Source organism: Alexandromys fortis, unplaced genomic scaffold (assembly GCF_014885135.2).
Source record: "Alexandromys fortis isolate MF-2015 unplaced genomic scaffold, M_Fortis_MF-2015_v1.1 scaffold_51, whole genome shotgun sequence".
Lineage (NCBI taxonomy): Eukaryota > Metazoa > Chordata > Mammalia > Rodentia > Cricetidae > Alexandromys > Alexandromys fortis.
Genome location: NW_026067925.1, coordinates 484,069 through 502,624, shown reverse-complemented (window position 1 = coordinate 502,624; position 18,556 = coordinate 484,069). Strand labels below are relative to the sequence as shown.

The 18,556-nt window shown below is 41.8% G+C and overlaps 1 protein-coding gene across 1 annotated transcript in view; it reads left to right on the top strand.

Moving 5' to 3' along the window:
* The window catches only part of LOC126502234 (intelectin-1a-like), a 142,616-nt gene that overhangs the window by 77,160 nt on the left and 46,900 nt on the right, over positions 1 to 18,556 (top strand). Inside the window, exons 1-7 of the mRNA XM_050143110.1 lie at positions 1,393 to 1,450; positions 2,768 to 2,860; positions 4,388 to 4,635; positions 4,932 to 5,090; positions 5,534 to 5,654; positions 6,383 to 6,486; positions 13,190 to 13,342. Of these exons, the coding sequence (XP_049999067.1) occupies positions 1,393 to 1,450; positions 2,768 to 2,860; positions 4,388 to 4,635; positions 4,932 to 5,090; positions 5,534 to 5,654; positions 6,383 to 6,486; positions 13,190 to 13,342 (936 nt within the window). Of the gene's footprint in view, positions 1,451 to 2,767; positions 2,861 to 4,387; positions 4,636 to 4,931; positions 5,091 to 5,533; positions 5,655 to 6,382; positions 6,487 to 13,189 lie in introns of the transcript that reaches the window.

The window sequence follows — 18,556 nt, the reverse complement described above, 5'->3', positions numbered from 1 at the left end:
CCAAAAGACACCTAAGGTCATGCTCAACCTCATTAGCAATCAGGGAAATGCAAATCAAAACAACTTTGAGATATCATCTCACACCTGTCAGAATGGCTAAAATCAAAAGCACCGATGATAGCCTTTGCTGGAGAGGCTGTGGAGGAAGGGGTACCCTCATCCATTGCTGGTGGGAATGCAATCTTGTGCAACCACTTTGGAAATCAGTGTTTCGGTTTCTCAGGAAATTCGGGATCAACCTACCCCTGGACCCAGCAATACCACTCTTGGGAATATACCCAAGAGATGCCCTATCATATGACAAAAGCATTTGTTCAACTATGTTCATAGCAGCATTATTTGTAATAGCCAGAACCTGGAAACAACCTAGATGCCCTTCAATGGAAGAATGGATGAAGAAAGTGTGGAATATATACACATTAGAGTATTATGCTGCGGTAAAAAACAATGACTTCTCGAATTTTGCATGCAAATGGATGGAAATAGAAAACACTATCCTGAGCGAGGTAACCCAGACCCAAAAAGATGAACATGGGATGTATTCACTCATAATTGGTTTCTAGCCATAAATAAAGGTCACGGAGTGTATACCTGGTGAACCTAAAGAAACTAAAGAAGAAGGTGAACCCAAGAAAAAACATATAGTTATCCTCTTGGCTAAGGGAAGTAGCTCATGTTTTAAATCTCTTTCTTCCTCAGCAGCTTGTTGGCATCTCCCAGGCTCCTTCTTTTCCTACATCTCTGCTTGGATTTACTGCCTCCCTCTATCCTGCTTTTCCATGCACCAAAGCAGCTATATTTATCAACCAATGAGAACAACACATATTTACAGAATATAGAAAGACATCCCACGGTAGATGTTGCAAGTCTCCTCATATATTTCCTTACTGAAAATGCACATATCAATAAAATTTCCAAACGTGGGGATAGTACCAGGATATGGCACTTTATTTATCTTTAGAGACTTTGAATCCCATGAGTCATCTATCTACAAAGAACTTTCCGCAATAAATAAAAGTTGCCCCTCCAGTGGTCTCCTGCCAGAAAAGGAGGAGCCTGGCAAAGTCTGGGCTATTCCCACCAGGCTCTTCCCATAAAAGAACAAGAGCCTCACCTGGACCACACCAGACACTCTGCAGAGAGAGAGAGGCTTACCTCAACTCAGCGGGCAACTCTGAGTGTCTGGCCAGGTATGGAGGGGAAGGTAATTGCTGTCGGAGGAAGAAGAAAAGTGGACTCCGGCTCAGGTCTGCTTTAGGACCCAGTGATACGAGCAGTTTAAAGAGGAGGAAGGAGCCTTTGACGAGGACTAGAAAAGAGCTGAGACAGGGATGGGGGAAAAAGATGGTCTGGATAGAGAGTGACCTTCATCTTGCTTTTCTCTAGATGACAATGACCCAGTTCAGAATCCTGCTGTTTATCATTTTGGCCACCAGAGGGTGCAGTGCAGGTGAGTCTTGATACAGGACACCAGACTCCTCAAGTCACTTCTAGCCTTAAAGGCAGTCAGCACCAGCCTTGGATACTTTCCAGGCTTGAGAGCCAGAGATCACGCTTTTGTTGTTATCATTCCTGTTGTTTGTTGTTTTTGGAGACAGGGTTTCTCTGTATAGCCTTGGGCTGTCCTGGACTTGATCTGTAGACCAGGCTGTCCTCAAACTCAGAGATCTTCCTACCTCGGCCTCCCAAATGCTGGGAATAAATAAATGGGTCACCACAGTTCATGCCTCTAAAAATAATAATAATTATTATTATTATTTTAAATTAAATATGATTGCATTCTTTTCCCACTCCTTTTCCTCCCTCCAGCCTTTCCCAATTATTGCCACCCTCAGTCTGTACGAAGATAAATTTTGTTTGGTTGTGGGTTTATGTTCTTTTCCTGGAATGTAAATACAACCTATGTCATCCATCATAGAGATGATGCCTTTGAGATGTAGGCTGGGTGCTGATTGCCGCTTGAAGGAATTGGACAGCAGCAGTGAGATTGTTGAGAAAGGCCCTGGTCCTCACTCTATACTTGTGTGTAACTCTAGAGGAAATTCTGAAGGAACTGTGTCCCATCCTAGTCATTCCTTATGCTTAGGACCTTGGCCTTTGAGTTTCAGTGCCAAGGGAACGGTCTGGTTTGTGACCAGAGAATGTTTACTTCAATTCTGCTCTCTACAAGAACTCAAAATTATTTTAAATGTGTAATTCCTCTTCACTGATATTTTGGTATCTTTAAGGAAGAAGGCAAGTCCCAAAATGTCATCTTATGTGATATCCACATGATAATCTTTGTCAGCTTGATATATTAGACACCAGGGAACTGAGGCTCAGACACAGTGAATACAATCTAAAAATGTTTGACTTGTACCCATGGAGCTACTTACACCTGAGCAGCTCTGACACCAAAGTTCTCATTTGTTTCCACTCGTCTAGGTGCTCAGAGGACTTTGCAGAGTTGAGGCCAATTTGCAAGGCTTTTGCTTCCATGCTCTCTTGGTCTAGCTTCTTCCCTGTCGACCTCACTTCCCATGCTTCAGATGCATAGGCTCCCTGCATTTCCTCTACCTGCAAAGCTGGACTTCACTTTATTCTTCTTTTTCAGGACTTTGGACACAAACTTCTCCACATCTTCAGATCTCTTGTCTTTATTCCTACTTAGAAATCTTGTTGATTCTCAGAGGGAGGCTTTGAGAAGTAGTGGAATAAGTTTAGGAAGAATGACAGGGGAGGCTGGGTGACCTATGAGATTGAAACTCTGCATCTTCTCTTGTTAAAGAGAACCTGGACACCAACAGCCTGGCCAATCCTGTGTCTTCTTCTCTGTTCAGAAGCTGCAAGGAAATCAAGCAGGAGGTCACTTGGGCACGAGGTGAGTGATGAACATTTAAAGAGCACACTGTGATCCTAACACTTGGGAGCCTACGGCAGAGGACTGAAATCTCCAAGTCAACCTGGGAAGACCCTGTCTCAGAAATGCAGACACATAACCCAGCTAGGAAATCAGACTTTTGTCCCATAGAACAACTTTATTTATATATAGAAAATGTTACAAAATGTACATAGTTGATAAAAATTGCACTTAATCAACTTTAAGGGTATTCAGAGTCAAGAATGACTTTCACAAGAGTATGGATCATCACTATCCATCCCCAGAAAGTTTTTGTTCCTTTAATAGAAATCCTGTAGCAATAAACTCCCATATTCCCTGTGAGTTGCTGTTCTGTTTCCTACTTCTATGAATCTATCGATATCTGTGACCGCATATGAATAACCTGCCTCATTTTGTTAGCAATCTTCAAGGCTCATATGTGTTGTAAAATAGTTCATTTATTTTAAAAAGATTTATTATTATTACTGTGTGTGTAGATAAACATGTCTGTGTGGAATATTGTTTACATGGATGTGTAGGTACATGCAGAGTTGAAATAGGCCATCTAGTCCTCCAGAACTGGAGTGACATGCACTTGCACAAATGCCAAGTGTGAGGGATGAGAACCTAACTCAATTCCTCTGCTAGACCAGTACTTGCACTTAACCACTGAGCCATTTTTCCAGTTCACTTACTCTTTTAGATCTATTGGATATATAGGAATGTACACAATATACATTTTGCATAGGAGACAGCATAGAATATACTGGGTATTCCTTTTTCTATAGAAAAGTACTTGACTTGTTTCTGCCTTTCAAGTCTTGTGTCCAGAGCTGTAACAAACATGAATGTACATATATGAGTCCCTGCTTCCAGTTCTTTGTGTATATACTGAGTAGAATTACTAAATCCTTTGTAAATACTCTGTTTAACATGAGAAAAACATCCCTGTCAGTTTGGGTAATTCCATGTTCTCCTTCAGTCACAGAAGCATGACTTTCTGAAGTCAGGCAGAACCCAGGGACACATGTGGTAGGACTCTCAGGGTATGAGGCATTAGCTGTTGGAGGAGGCTGCTTGTTTGTTTCCCAGCTGCTTAGCCCTAAAATAATCACACAGAAACTGTATTAATTAAAACACTGCTTGGCCCATTAGCTCTAGCTTCTTATTGGCTAACTGTTAAATATTAATTTACCCATCTCCATTAATCTGTGCATCACCATGAGATCATTGCCTACCAGCGAAGTTTTGGGGTGTCTGTCTCCAGTGGAGGCTCCATGGCTTCTCCCTGACTCTGCCTCCTTTCTCCCAGCATTCCTTTTAGTTTTTCCCACTTAGCACTGTTCCCCTATAGCTCTGCTATAGGCCCAAAGAAGTTCCTTTATTAACCAATGATATTCACAGCAAACAGAGGGAAATCACACATCAATTAAACATGTTTGTAGTTCCTAGATCCATTCTCTTTCTAGCGCAGAGATGGACAATGAGCCTGAAAACAGGTGGACTGTGGATTGGTTCTCTCTACAGATGGCCTCTATTTCCTTCGCACGGAAAATGGTGTCATCTACCAGACCTTCTGTGACATGACCACTGCTGGTGGTGGATGGACCCTGGTGGCCAGTGTGCATGAGAACAACATGTATGGGAAGTGCACAGTGGGCGATCGCTGGTCCAGTCAGCAAGGCAACAGAAGAGAAAACCCAAAGGGGGATGGCAACTGGGCCAACTACAACACTTTTGGGACTGCAGAGGGGGCCACAAGTGATGACTACAAGGTAGGTACACTCTATAGTCACTTGGGAAAGTGTGAGGATGTGAGTGTAGCTCAAGGATGCCACGGAGACGGTGGGAAAATTGTCATTCAACATGGGAGAAGAAGTGAAAAGTGCTTACCTTGGATCCTTCCAAGTAGGGTTTTCGGTAAGTAGGAGGTGGTGGAAGCTTGGAAATGGGTCATCTGAGCATGGCTGGCCCTCTGTTCACCTGGAGCCTAGGGATATCAGTTCTCCTGAGGACTTTTGCTCAGTGAAATCTCCTGCTCTTGTCAGACTCAGTATTTGTTGCTTTCCAGAACCCTGGCTACTTCGACATCCAGGCTGAGAACCTGGGGATCTGGCATGTACCCAATGATATCCCCTTGAAAAATTGGAGGAACAGATCCCTGTTGCGGTACCGCACTTTTACTGGTTTCTTTCAGCGCATGGGCCATAATCTGTTTGGCCTGTACAAGGTATTTACAATTGCTAACCTAGGCTGCTTTTCATGGGTATGGAGATAGGCAAGTGTTTGAGGTTGGGCATGTGGTATTCTGTGTTCCTCTCATTCTAAAGTGTAATGAGGCAAGGAAGGAAAGGGGTAGGAATATGTGGAAAAGATGGAGGAAGAGAGGAGAAATATAGAGGAGAGAAAGGGAAAGAAAAGGAGAGGAGGGGAAAAAAGGGGGGAGGGGNAGGGAAGGGAAGGGGAGGGGAGGGGAGGGGAGGGGAGGGGAGGGGAGGGGAGTGGCCAAGGATGTCAGAGAGACAAAGACAATGAAAAGGAGTCTTTCTTATCTAACTGGTTTGGAAACAGTCTCACTTAATGGACACGTGCAGTGCTTCTCTGTGCAGGGCAGGGCTACTGGGAGTGCCAGTGCTGCAGTCCTGACCCAGTGACTTCTTTTGTTCCTTGTAGAAGTACCCAGTAAAATATGGAGGAGGGAAGTGTTGGACTGACAATGGTCCAGCATTACCTGTGACCTACGACTTTGGTGATGCACAGAAGACAGCCTGGTATTACTCCCCCGATGGCCAGAGTGAGTCTCAAATGCTCATCTGGACCCTCTGAATGTTTGTGTTTAGTTACACTTCAATCAATTGATTGTCCTTGGCCTCTCAACTATCATGAACCCATTTAAAAAAATAAAAGAAGCACTGAAGGTCCTGGAACTTGTCTGAAAGTACAGGGCATGAGCAAGAGAGTTAGCATTTGCACTGGGGATACATGGTTCTGGAATCTACTCTTAGCAATCTCATCATCAGTCAGAAGTTTATTTAGGAACAGAACAGGTCCTTGTACACACGACTGAACAAGAGAAAAAAATGTATTTATTTCAGTTGTGGGAGATGACTGCTCTGTTGTTTAATATAAATCCAAATGGGTCATGTACGTTTATAAATGTTAAACTTTTGCTGTATAATTCAAAGAACTTCTTATTTATTCTTGGGATGTAAGGCTTTGAAGAAAAGTTAGCAAGGTAAAATATAAACAGGGCCAAAATGAATGCACTTGACTGCTGTGACAAGTCCTTGGAGATATTCATTAGAGACCTTGCTATATCAGAAATTTCTCCATTCAAGCTGTGACAGATGAGGACCTTTTCTCAAGGACCAGCTCCTGGGGTCTATGGATGAGAATAGGTGAAGCTCCCCCAATAGGTCTGATATTTTAGACTGTATATCCTGAACCTGACACCATAGAATCTGGGCTGACAGTAATTTCTAGCAGTTTCCTTAAATGCTGTTTCCTGTCTTTTGTTTTCAGGAGAATTCACCCCAGGATATATCCAATTCAGAGTGTTTAATAATGAGGGAGCATCCAATGCCTTGTGTGCCGGGATAAAGGTCACTGGATGTAACACTGAACATGTGAGTCTGTGTACTGACCAAAGACTGGGGTTGCCTGTGCCTTTCTGTGTATATTGAGCATGGGAGACTGTTTAATTTGTGTGTGTACATGTATGAGAGTATGACCTTTCCCTATACCTTGTTACATCCCAGGGATCAGAATTTCTGTCTAGATACAGAAATCCTGTGTTGTTGAAAACCATGGTCAACATTACAAACTTCTAATGCACTGTTGCTGTTTGCTTAGCTTTTAGGATAAAGCACTCAGTCACCAGGAATGAGGGTGACACTTGTATTCAGGAAGTTGTGTGCAAGTCATTGGGGGCTGAGATTGTTAGAGAGTTGCTCTCCACCCAGGATTTAGCTTTAGGAGTGAAACAGATACACAGTGAATTCCAGGTCAACTAGAGCTACATAGTAAGACTCTGTCTCAAAAAAGTAGATGCTCTTTTGTGATCCAGCCCTCACCAATGTAACACTATAAAAAAAAGGAGCATGAGCTCCTGGCAGGTGATCCTGAAGATCTCAGTGTCCATTTATTCCTTAATCACTAACTTGTACTTCACCTGGTCAAGATGAGGCAGCTTCTTGTCAAGGTGGACCTTGGGACTGTGTTGGGGAATGATGAAATGGAGGAGAGCATGTCGTATTGAAGGAGTAGCGAGCTGTTTTCAATTCGGGGATGTAAGATGTGGTAGGATACAGGAAGATCTCTTTTTAGAAATGTTAATATGGACTAGATCAGGAAACAACTTTTGCATCACACCAGTGGTTTTTGGACTGTATGTCATGAGGACCACTGCAATGTTTTAACAAGCACATGACATTAATGTGAGCATTCTTTTTTTTTTCATAGATAACATAGGTATGACACCTAGAGGTTACAGATTTTAGTGAAGAAAAGACTAAGCATAAGGAAATAAGTATTTAAATGGTTTCCATGGTCCAAATGAAGCCTGATGAACTGTGATAGGAATCTGGGGAAAGAGGAGGCACTAATGGGTTCCAAAGATTTTAAGTTTATTAATAGTTGAATACAGAGAATGGGAATAGAAGACTTTTTGAATAGTTTCACTATTTTCATTTGAGTAGGTGAATATCAAATAGTGTGCCAAGATGTCTGGATGCTGAATATGATTGGGATCAAGGAGGGATTTATAAGCATGATTCTGAATTTTTAAAACATTTACTTGACTTTATTTGTATGTGAGCACATGTGTATTCAAGTTATTGCAGAGATGATAGAAGCAGAAGATGTCTTAACCTTGGGGCCATCACTCCAGCTCCCATGTTACTAGCTTCTTTGGGTGGTATTTTTTTGTCTTATTTCAGGTGTGTTTATTTAATTTGATGTGTATGAGTGGTTTGCCTATGCATAAGTGAAGTGTGAACTCAAAAAGGTATAAAAACTAACTTATTAAGGAGTACAATGAGAAGGACAAACTCACGAATACAGAGTAAGGCTGAAGGCACCTCTGATCCAATGTACCTCTCTGCTGCTTGGGTCTCTAACCACACCAAACACCAGCCAGAGCAAGAGAGTGAGCATGCTTTCCTCTCAAGCTTATTAGTCATCACCTAGAACACAAGGCCATGCCCTAAGGCAGGCACCCCAAAGCGATTGACAGAATGAATTCTCAAAACAGTTCTTCATTTTGTCTAAACAAAAAGTTTCTAAGCCTAATACAAAACCATTTTAAGGGTAGGACTATTGGTACCTCTGAGAGTTTGATAGCTGTTTGCCTTGTTTTTGTACAACCTGGATGGTCAGAAACTGTTTTTTTTTTAATAGTGCCTTGTAATATTCTTCCCAGAAACATGAGTTGGTTTATGGTCTGTTTCAGAGATGTGAAGAATATTAATCTGGGTATTCCATTGCTGCAGTATATCATGACCCCATAGAGCCACTACTACATTAGCCACAGATAGCCTCAGCCTTCCTCTTTGTCCTTCTAGCCCTGTGCATTCAACCCATCTCATGTTTTTGTTTTACCTGAGATAGGGTTCCAATTCCAAGAAATTGAACATCTACCGTCTGAGGAGGCAAATTCAGATGCCAAGATTATGGAGTATTAATAGTCACATCCTCACCTGTGTCTAATAATCCCTCAATTACTGATGTGGGAGTGTCATATCAATCTGTTGATTTCATTGGCTAAGCAATAAAGAAACTGCTGGCCCTGATAGGTTAAAAGATAGGTGGGCAGAATAAACAGGATAAGATGCTGGGCAGAAGAGGAAGTGAGGTCAGACTCTGCTCTGCTCCCGGAGAGACCCGACAGCTCTGCTGGAGCAGAGACGCCATGCTCAGCTCTCCCAGGCAACTCCAACCCACGATGGACTTAGGCTAGAATCTTCCCGGTAAGCGCACCTTGGGGTGCTTACACGCATTATTAGAAATGGGCTAGTCCAGGTGCGAGAATTAGCCTGTAAGGGCTAGAGTTCATGGGCCAAGCAGTTCTTGAATGAATACAGTTTGTGTGTTGTTATTTCGGGCATGAGCTAGCCAAGCGGCCGGGGTGTTGGGGACGCAACCCCGCCGCTCTTATTTCAACAAATTACAATGTTATTTATTTGTACTTTTAGCTTTGGAATTCGGTCATTTATAGAATTCTGCCAAAGTATACATGTTCTAGTTCCTCCTGGTATTTTTAATTCATCCTCCAAAACTATTCTATCGTCAAGCAAGCATTATATTTTTTTACAATAGACCCTAGATTTTCTAATTATTCTGGGGAAGATTGTCCTCCACAATGACTGGGAATGACTAGACCACATTTGACTTGAGGGCCTGTAAGAGGTCCTCCAAGAAGCTTCCTGATGGTGAAGAGTTATCTTGTTTGTCTCTTGTTGATGTACATTTGTTGGCCCAATGTTGACCTTTACCACATTTTCTACATAATCAAGAAGGTTGGGGCCTTCTATTTGGGTCATTCCCAGAAAAAAAAACATTATTTCTAGGAATTCCCTGTCTTCAGTTTCTTCTCAAATGGCCTATTCTACCACAATTTTAAAAATTGGCATTTAGATGTGTCTTCAGGCCTTTGGAAAATACCTCTCTTGCCCAGGTCTCATTATTATAGTCAAGAGACTCACTATTGGCTGTGTGTTAAATCCACTCATCTATTGTTGCTGATCTGATCTTTAAAGGCCCAAGTATCTTTTTTGCATTCTCAATTAGCATTTTCAAAAGCCAGAGATTCTATTAGTACTTATCTAGCTTCTTGATCTGATACCCCTATATGAACAGTTTTAGTCCATCTCTGTAAGATGTCACCAAAGAGGAGTTGTGGGAGCTGTGGGCCTGCTTTTCGTCCCACCCGGCTCCGGCATGGCTAGCTTTACACCAGAAATAACAACACACAAACTGTATTCTTTTAAGCACTGCTTGGCCCATTAACTTTAGCCCTTACAGGCTAATTCTCATATCCTGATCAACCCATCTCTAATAATCTGTGTAGCATCAGTCTTACCAGGAAAGATTCAGCATGTATGACCTGGCAGCTTGCTTCATGGCGTCTGACTGGGAGAGGGGAGCATGGCCTCTGAGCTCACTTCCTCTTCCTCCCAGTATTCTGTTCTGTTTACTCCACCCACCTATGTTCTAAGCTATGAGGCCAAGCAGTTTGTTTATTACTTAACCAATGAAATCAACAGATTGATATATGACACTCCCACATCAAAGAGTTCTTGTGGGCCTTGTATAACTTTAGTATAGAACTCAATTCTTTTCCTACTTCTTGAATCCTGTCCCAATCATTTGAGGCTGCTGTATGGCATAGAGACACAACATGTTCATTGTTAATAGCTTGACTATTTATATCAGCATAATGGCCCTCACCAAGAATTTGATCTTGGGAAACCTCATATTCTCTGATTTTACCTTGATGTTCAGGGACCTTAGCTTCCTCTCTTTAATAGCTCCTTCATTGTAACTGAGGACCATATTATAAAACTGCTAAGGCTAGTTGAAGCCAATCACATGGTGTAATCCTATTTCTTGAAGACCATGCATTTAACAACTGCCTCACAGATGCTGAATGTGTATCATAAGAAACTATTGCCTCCTTAAAAGCTTTTAAATCTTTCGTATGTATATGCTCCCATTTACACTCTGTATATCCTTCTGGATAGTTAATGTTTGCTGCCTTTTCAGAAATGTAACAGGATAGATTTTATCAGGTGAAGTTACAAGTCTTGGCAAGTCATCTCTGACTCTGTGAGAAACTGGTGATGTTAAGTCCCCTCTAAACTCTTTTGTCTGAGCATCAATGCTCTTTTGATCAGTTTTAACACTTTCTTCTAAACATCGAAATCTATTTTTCACTGCTTTCTGTAAGGTTTGAACTTCCTGAACATAGAATGATTCCAATGATTTCATTCGATCACTCAGCTTCTTGTTTTCATCATTCACATATGATTCTAAGGATTTAATTTTAGCCATCAATCATAACTTTTATCCTAGAGATTATCTGGAAGGCTTGAAAATTGCCTTCCAAAACCAAAGTTCTATTTGTTAACATCCCATAGCCATTTGACTTAAATGAATCTTTTCTGCCAACTGAACATTTCCATGTGTTACGGAATAAATTTTGCCTGCTAATTTATCATCCATGGAATGAATCCTTTTGGTAATTTCTCAGTGTCAGTTTGTAAAGTCTATAACATTTCAGGAAGTTTCTCATTCCTGGAAATTTTATCACACCATATCTTAAGGATGTAACATGAATTTCCAGACAATAGTAACTATGGTTAAGAATGTAAACATCCCAGACACATCCTAAGTCTCCTCTAAAATTCCATCCATAGTAGAAATGAAAAGGTTTTTAAATTCCTGGATGGTGATATTATACACAATTTGGTGTAGAAAAATTATTTATTTATCAATCTAATATTTCGTTATCAAATAATTTGCCTCCATTAAAATCCTCAGAAAACTGTGGTAGGTGTAATAATCTTGATTGATCAGCAGGTGGAGTCAGTGTTCACGTGGCAGGTTCTGGTGGCTGCTGAGATTTTTATGGTGTAATAAGGATGTTGGCCAGCAGGTGTAGATCTTGTAACATTAATGTGTTCTGGAGCACAGCCTGAATGACCTGTGAGACCTAGCAAAGCTGAAATGAATTATATCTAACAAAATTGGTTAGATTTGGTTAGAACCTGATTAGGGGGTGGGGTACATGCCAAGGGAAGATGGCAGGCATGTGGAGCAACCCGAGAGCACTCCTAACAACCAGATCAATCACTGGCAGGAAGTGCCTATCCTGTAGTCTTAGAGGGATTGATTGATTGCACACAGGAAACCCAGAGCACATAATTCAAAACCCAGTGTTCACCAAGCATGGTGGTTCACACCTTTAACTCCAGCACTAGGGAGGCAATGGCAGGTGAATCTCCGTGAGTGCAAGGACAGCATGGTCTACAAGGCGAGTTCCAGGACAGCCAAAGATACACACAGAAACCCTGTCCCTAAAGACAAAAACAAATACAAATAAAACCCGGTGTTAAATGCGAAGCTTGTGGAGGGGCATAAACACACTGCACAGCAGGCCTCCTTGGCTGAGAGATTGGCTAGACGCAGGCCCTGTTCCTATGGGGTGAGATGGTCTGAGGCTGTGGAAAAAACACTTGTGCTTGGGCATGGGACAGGCCAGACTGTGACTGCCGTGACTATTCCTTGACCAGACCTGCTGTCTTTGGGACTGGGTTGGAGACAGCCTCAGTCCACAAAACAGCAAGATCATGTGCAGAGCAGGTCAGGTCAGACAGAAGCGCAAGGCAGATCAGAAATATTGAGCTGTTACAACAGCCACTGGGTTCAGCGTGGGGGAGAGGGGAGGCTGGGGTGGCTAATGTGACTAATACACAGCCTATGGCACTGTGCATGGGGAGATCACCTCAAGATGGGAAGCAGCCTAACTGATGGCTTTCTGTGGGACCCTGTGCTTAATCAGAGAAGACCTCCACCATGTCCAGGTGGCAGCTAACGGATGTCTGCAGACTCTGGGTCCCATGGAACAAGGATGCCACGCAGGCTAGCCACAGGCCATGGGTTTCAATTCACCTTTGTGAAGCATGAACTCATAAAGGCTTAAAAACCAATTTATTAGGGAATGCAATGAGAAGGACAAAATCACAGATACAGAGTAAGGCTGAAGTCGCCTCTGAACCCGTGCCATCTCTCTGTTACTTGGGTCTCCAAACACACTAAGTACCATGCCACACACCAGCCAGAGCAAGAGAGCAAGCTTGCTTTGGTCATGATGTTTCATCACAGCAATAGTAACGCTTGATGGTTTCCGAGATTTTAACCCATGGTCATTTGGCGCTGTTGCTTTTAAATTCATAGTGGAGCAGGGAAGATATATCAGAGCAATATGACTCACTTCTTAGTTACAAGAAGTCAAGAACGACCAGGAAAGGTCAGAGAAAAATACCCTTCAAAGCACGCCACTCACACCTTCAGTGATTTATTTCCTCTAACCAGACACCCCTTCCATACCACCACCACTTCCCAATAGTCAGTTCAAAATGGTAGCTCCATTAGTGATTAACTAACTGATGAAGGCAGGGTCCTCATATTTAGTCCCTTCACCAAAGTTCTGCCTCTGAATATTACTTATGTGGGGATCGGGTCTTCAGTATCTAACACCTTTTTTTGATAGGGAACTTTATATCCAAACCATAACACCTCTCATTGCTACTTCCTCTCCCTGTTTTTCAGCACTGCATTGGTGGAGGAGGATACTTCCCAGAAAGGGACCCCATACAGTGTGGCGACTTCTCTTCATTTGATTGGAGTGGATACGGAACTCACGTTGGGAGCAGCAATAGTCGGAAGATAACTGAAGCAGCCGTGCTTCTATTCTACCGTTGAGAACTTTGTGGTGTGGGACCCAGAATTCTTCTCTGATCTGTGGACTCACATGCATGGAGAAAAACCTATCTAGTTACTAGAATACTAATAACACAGGAAGGAGAATAAATCATGTTCATTGCAGGCATGGGTGTCTTTGTGAATTCTTTTTGTGTAGGGATGGGAGATTTCAAAAGGGTTTCTGCTGTCCTATTTTATTCTCTTGGGATTTTATTCAGGGTGGGAATTCCGATACAGCAATACTCTTTTTGTCCATTCTCTCATATATTACATCCTGACAGCAGCCTCCCCTTCCTCCTCTCCTCCCACCCCCTCCCTTACTCTGCAGTCCCCCATACGCACTCCTCCTACATTTCCCTTCTGAAAAGCACAGGCTTCCCAAGGCCATCGACCAAACATGGCATAACAAGTTACAATAAGACCAGGCACATCCCCCCCATATTAAGATTGGATGAGGCAACCCAGGAGCAGGAAAATGCTATGCAATATCCCTTTACACAGTGTAAAGATACTGTGATTGGTTTAATAAAAATCTAAATGGCTGAGTGAAGAAACATATATAGTGCAATAAAAACAATTAAAAAACTAAAGTAATATATATACATATACATACATACACACACACAATAGCTAAGCAGGTGGTATAGCAAGAACTTCTGTACAGAAAGAGCTCTGAGAAGAAGAAAGGTTGAGTAACAGCTGGCCATAAAGGAAGTCAGTCATGAAGGAGGAGAAACAAAAGTCATGAGACATGCAATAGTGTGAAGATTAATAGAAATGGGTGATGGGGAAACTCTATCAACCAATCACATCTAGTTAGGGTGTGGCTACCTGGGGCCCAGAAAGAAAAACTGGGAGGACCCAGATGTGCTCTCTCTCTGCACAGTGCCTGCCAGACAGATAGGACCTTTCACTCTTGTAGCGTGAGTTTCTCCTTTTTAACCATTAAAATATAACTGTTATTCTTGAGCTGGCCTGATTATTTATCGTGCAGACCTAATTCGCAACAAGTGGGTTAACTTAAGTTATAAAACTTAGAGAGTAACAAGCCTAAGCTAAGGTCAAACTTTTATCATCAATAAGAAGTCTTTGTGTCATTTTTGAAAGTTAACAGCACAAAGAAAAATCTGTTTAAATAATGGCATCCAACATGGGGAAACATATCCATGTAGGACCTGAGAAAGCTTTTTCATAAAAAAAAAATGTCTCCAAACACACACAAATAAACAAACAAAAAAAAAAAAAACAGAGCAAACACAGCTTCCTAGTGGCACAGACTCTCATTATTTGGGCTGCCTTGTGTCTCCCAGCTGCTACCTGTGGGCTTTAACCATCAGCACACCATGAGCTACACTGTATCGTGGTTTTAAGATTTAACTCATGAGGCCACAGAATGATGCAGGTGCCTAGTAAAGCAAAGTCCAGACAGAAAAAAATAAAGTATAGACATCAATAGAAAAAAAAAATATTGTGAAAATTTAAAAAAAATCCTTTAAAGAGAGAAGTAAAATGAATAAATAAGCTATGTAAGATGGGAAATATTATAAGGACATTGAACCTTATGTGGTGCATTGCTAATTTTTCATTTTTTCAATGTTAGTGAACAGACAACAACCTCTGAGAGACACTGGACTGTGGAAAGTACTGCAGAATTAAACCAACCTATACATTTTAGAAATGCCTTAACTTTAAGATGGAAGTTAAAATATGTCTTACATTGGAGAAGAGGTTATGCTTTTGTTTTCATAAGACACAAAAGATTGTAAATTCCTTCCAGGTTAATAGAAATCATATTTGACCAGGGGAAGACTACCGAGTATCGTGGCTACAGACGTGAGAGAGGAAGCCACGAAAGACTACAGGACAGGTGATGTGTAAGCTGATCACTCTGCATGGGAACTTCTCAGAGATGAGATGAGACGTGATAAATCTTGTTAGCTAGAGAGACCTCATGGCTTATTATTACATGCTATCCTTTCGTATACCGTGGATAGAGACTTGTATTACACTTTGGTTATGCAGTCCAGGTGGTCTTGTAAAGTTGACAGATCCCTTTTACCTTCTCAAATATAGAATAAAGAAAATCATTTTAACTGATTTGTGCACACCACACATTCCAGACTTGCGTTAATGCAGATATGCATGTTTGTGTGTTTTCAGAACGAGGACACCAGACACCAATGAAAATGGAAAATGGGTGGCTCAGGTGATCCAGCCTCTCAGGGTGCCTCTGTTGTGGTTTCCTCAGAGTTCTACATCAGAACAGCTTCAAGGATGCTGGCTGAGAAAGTCCAGCCTCACAGACTACTTCAACCAGACTTCAGATAAGTCCTACATTTTTTTCATCACACCGAAACTAGACAACAGCTAGCTCTCCCAGTTTTTGTCCATTATCCCAATTTTCAAAAGATCCCCTAGAGATGCCATTGCTCCCAAACAACAAAGGAAGTCTAGAGAACATGACATCCACACTCCTAAGAGGTGGAGCGGGTGGGTTTTGGCCACTCACTGGGTTATAGATATTTGTCAGCATTTAGGAAGTTGGCAACAAGTTGTTATTGGTAATGATCAGGAAAAAAAACTGAACAAAGGAGATTAGATTCAAGGATTACATTCTGAAAAGAAAAAAAGAAGGATATAGAAATGACAGGGTAAAAGATAGATTATTGAATTATTGAATCTACTTTTCAGCTGAAAAAAAAAACCAGCTACTAGTCTCAAATATTTCACAGTGGTATGGATTTTTTGTATACTGATACAACTTCAAGGCTATTTTTGGTATACTTTACATAAGTTTCTACTCTTGTTTAATGTATTGTACCTATGTACATTATAAATGTAATGTAAAGTGTTTGTCCTTGAAAACTATTTAGGAAAATAAAGAAATACAGCTTAAATCTTATACAATGAAGGAACTTCTAGAGGCATTATCATCCCTGACTTCAAACTCTATTACAGAGCTACAGTATTGAAAACAGCTTGGTATTGGCATAAAAACAGAGAAGTTGACCAATGGAATCGAATAGAAGACCCTGACTTTAATGCACAAACATATGAACACCTGATTTTCAATAAAGGAGCTAAAAATATACAATGGAAAAAAGAGAGCATCTTCAACAAATTGTGCTGGCAAAACTGGATGTTAATCTGTAGAAGAATGAAAATAGATCCATATCTATCACCATGCACAAAACTCAAGTCCAAATGGATCAAAGACCTCAATATCAATCTGAACACACTGAACCCGATAGAAGAGAAAGTGAGAAGTGCTCTACAACATATGGGCACAGGAGATCACTTCCTACATATATCCCCAGCAGCACAGACTTTAAGGAAAACATTGAATAAATGGGACCTCCTGAAACTGAGAAACTTCTGTAAAGCAAAGGACACTGTCACTAAGACAAAAAGGCAACCTACTGACTGGGAAAAGATCTTCACCAACCCTGCAACAGACAAAGGTTTGATCTCCAAAATATATAAAGAACTCAAGAAACTAGACTCTAAAATGTTAATCAACCCAATTAAAAAATGGGGCACTGAACTGAACAGAGAATTCTCAAAAGCCAAATGTTCTCAAAAGTTCAAATGGCTAAAAGACACTTAAGGTCATGCTCAACTTCCTTAGCGATCAGGGAAATGCAAATCAAAACAACTTTGAGATACCATCTTACACCTGTCAGAATAGCTAAAATCAAAAGCACCAAAGAAAGCCTTTGCTGGAGAGGTTGAGGAGTAAGGGGTACACTCATCCATTGCTGGTAGAAATGCAAACTTGTGCAACCACTTTGGAAATCAGTGTGGCGATTTCTCGGGATATTTGGGATCAACCTACCCCAGGACCCAGCAATACCACTCTTGGGAATATATCCAAGAGATGCCCTATCATATTACAAAAGTATTTGTTCAACTATGTTCATAGCAACATTGTTTGTAATATCCAGATCCTGGAAACAACCTAAATGCCCGTTAATGGAAGAATTGATGAAGAAAGTGTGGAATATATACATATTAGAGTACTACTCAGCAGTAAAAAAAAACAATGACATCTTGAATTTTGCATGCAAAAGGATGGAAATAGAAAACACTATCCTGAGTGAGGTAACCCAGACCCAAAAAGATGAACATGGGATGTACTTACTCATAATTGGTTTCTAGCCATAAATAAAGGACATTGTGCCTATAACTTGTGATCCTAGAGAAGCTAAATAAAAAGGTGAACCCAAAGAAAAGCATATAGTCGTCCTCCTGGATATGGGAAGTAGACAAGATTGCAGGGCAAAAATTGGGAACTTGGGGGGTGGGGTAGTATAGGGATAAGCCTGCCTTTTGGGCGGGCTCGCCTCGGGCAAATGTTTACTGATAAATTGGGTGCACAGAAGCCGCGACCCTTCCTGCTTGGCTTCCTGGAACCTTGGTTTCGTGAGTCTTGTTTTCATTAAAGTTGTGCAATACCTACACAATTGTCTACTTTAATCTAAGCCTCCGTTTCAGGGTGGGATGGGGGTAAGGGGAAATGGGGAGAGAAAAGTGAGTAGGGGAGGATGGGGGGAGCTTGGGGGAATGGGGTGGTTGGGATCAAGGAAGTGTGGATATGAGAGCAGGAAAATATGTATCTTAATTAAGGGAGCCATTTTAGGGTTGGCAAGAGACTTGACTCTAGAGGGGCTTGCAGGTGTCCAGTTAGTTCCTTGGGCAACTGAGGAGAGAAAACCTGAAATGACCCTATTCTATGGCCACACTATGATGAATATCTTGCATATCACCATAGAACCTTCATCTGGCGATGGATGGAGATAGAGACAGAGACCCACATTGGAGCACTGGACTGAGCTCCCAAGGTCCAAATGGGGAGCAGAAGGAGGGAGAACATGAGCAAGGAAGTCAGGACCGTGAGGGGTGCGCCCACCCACTGTGACAGTGGGGCTGATCTATTGGGAGCTCACCAAGGCCAGCTGGACTGGGGCTGAATAAGCATGGGATAAAACCGGACTCTCTGAACATGGCAAACAATGAGGGCTGATGAGAAGCTAAGGACAATGGCTCTGGGTTTTGATCCTACTGCATGAACTGGCTTTATGGGAGCCTAGCCTGTTTGGATGCTCACCTTCCTGGACCTGGATGGAGGGGGGAGGACCTTGGACTTTCCACAGGGCAGGGAACCCTGACTGCTCTTCAGACTGGAGAGGGAGGGGGAAAGGAGTGGGGGTGGGG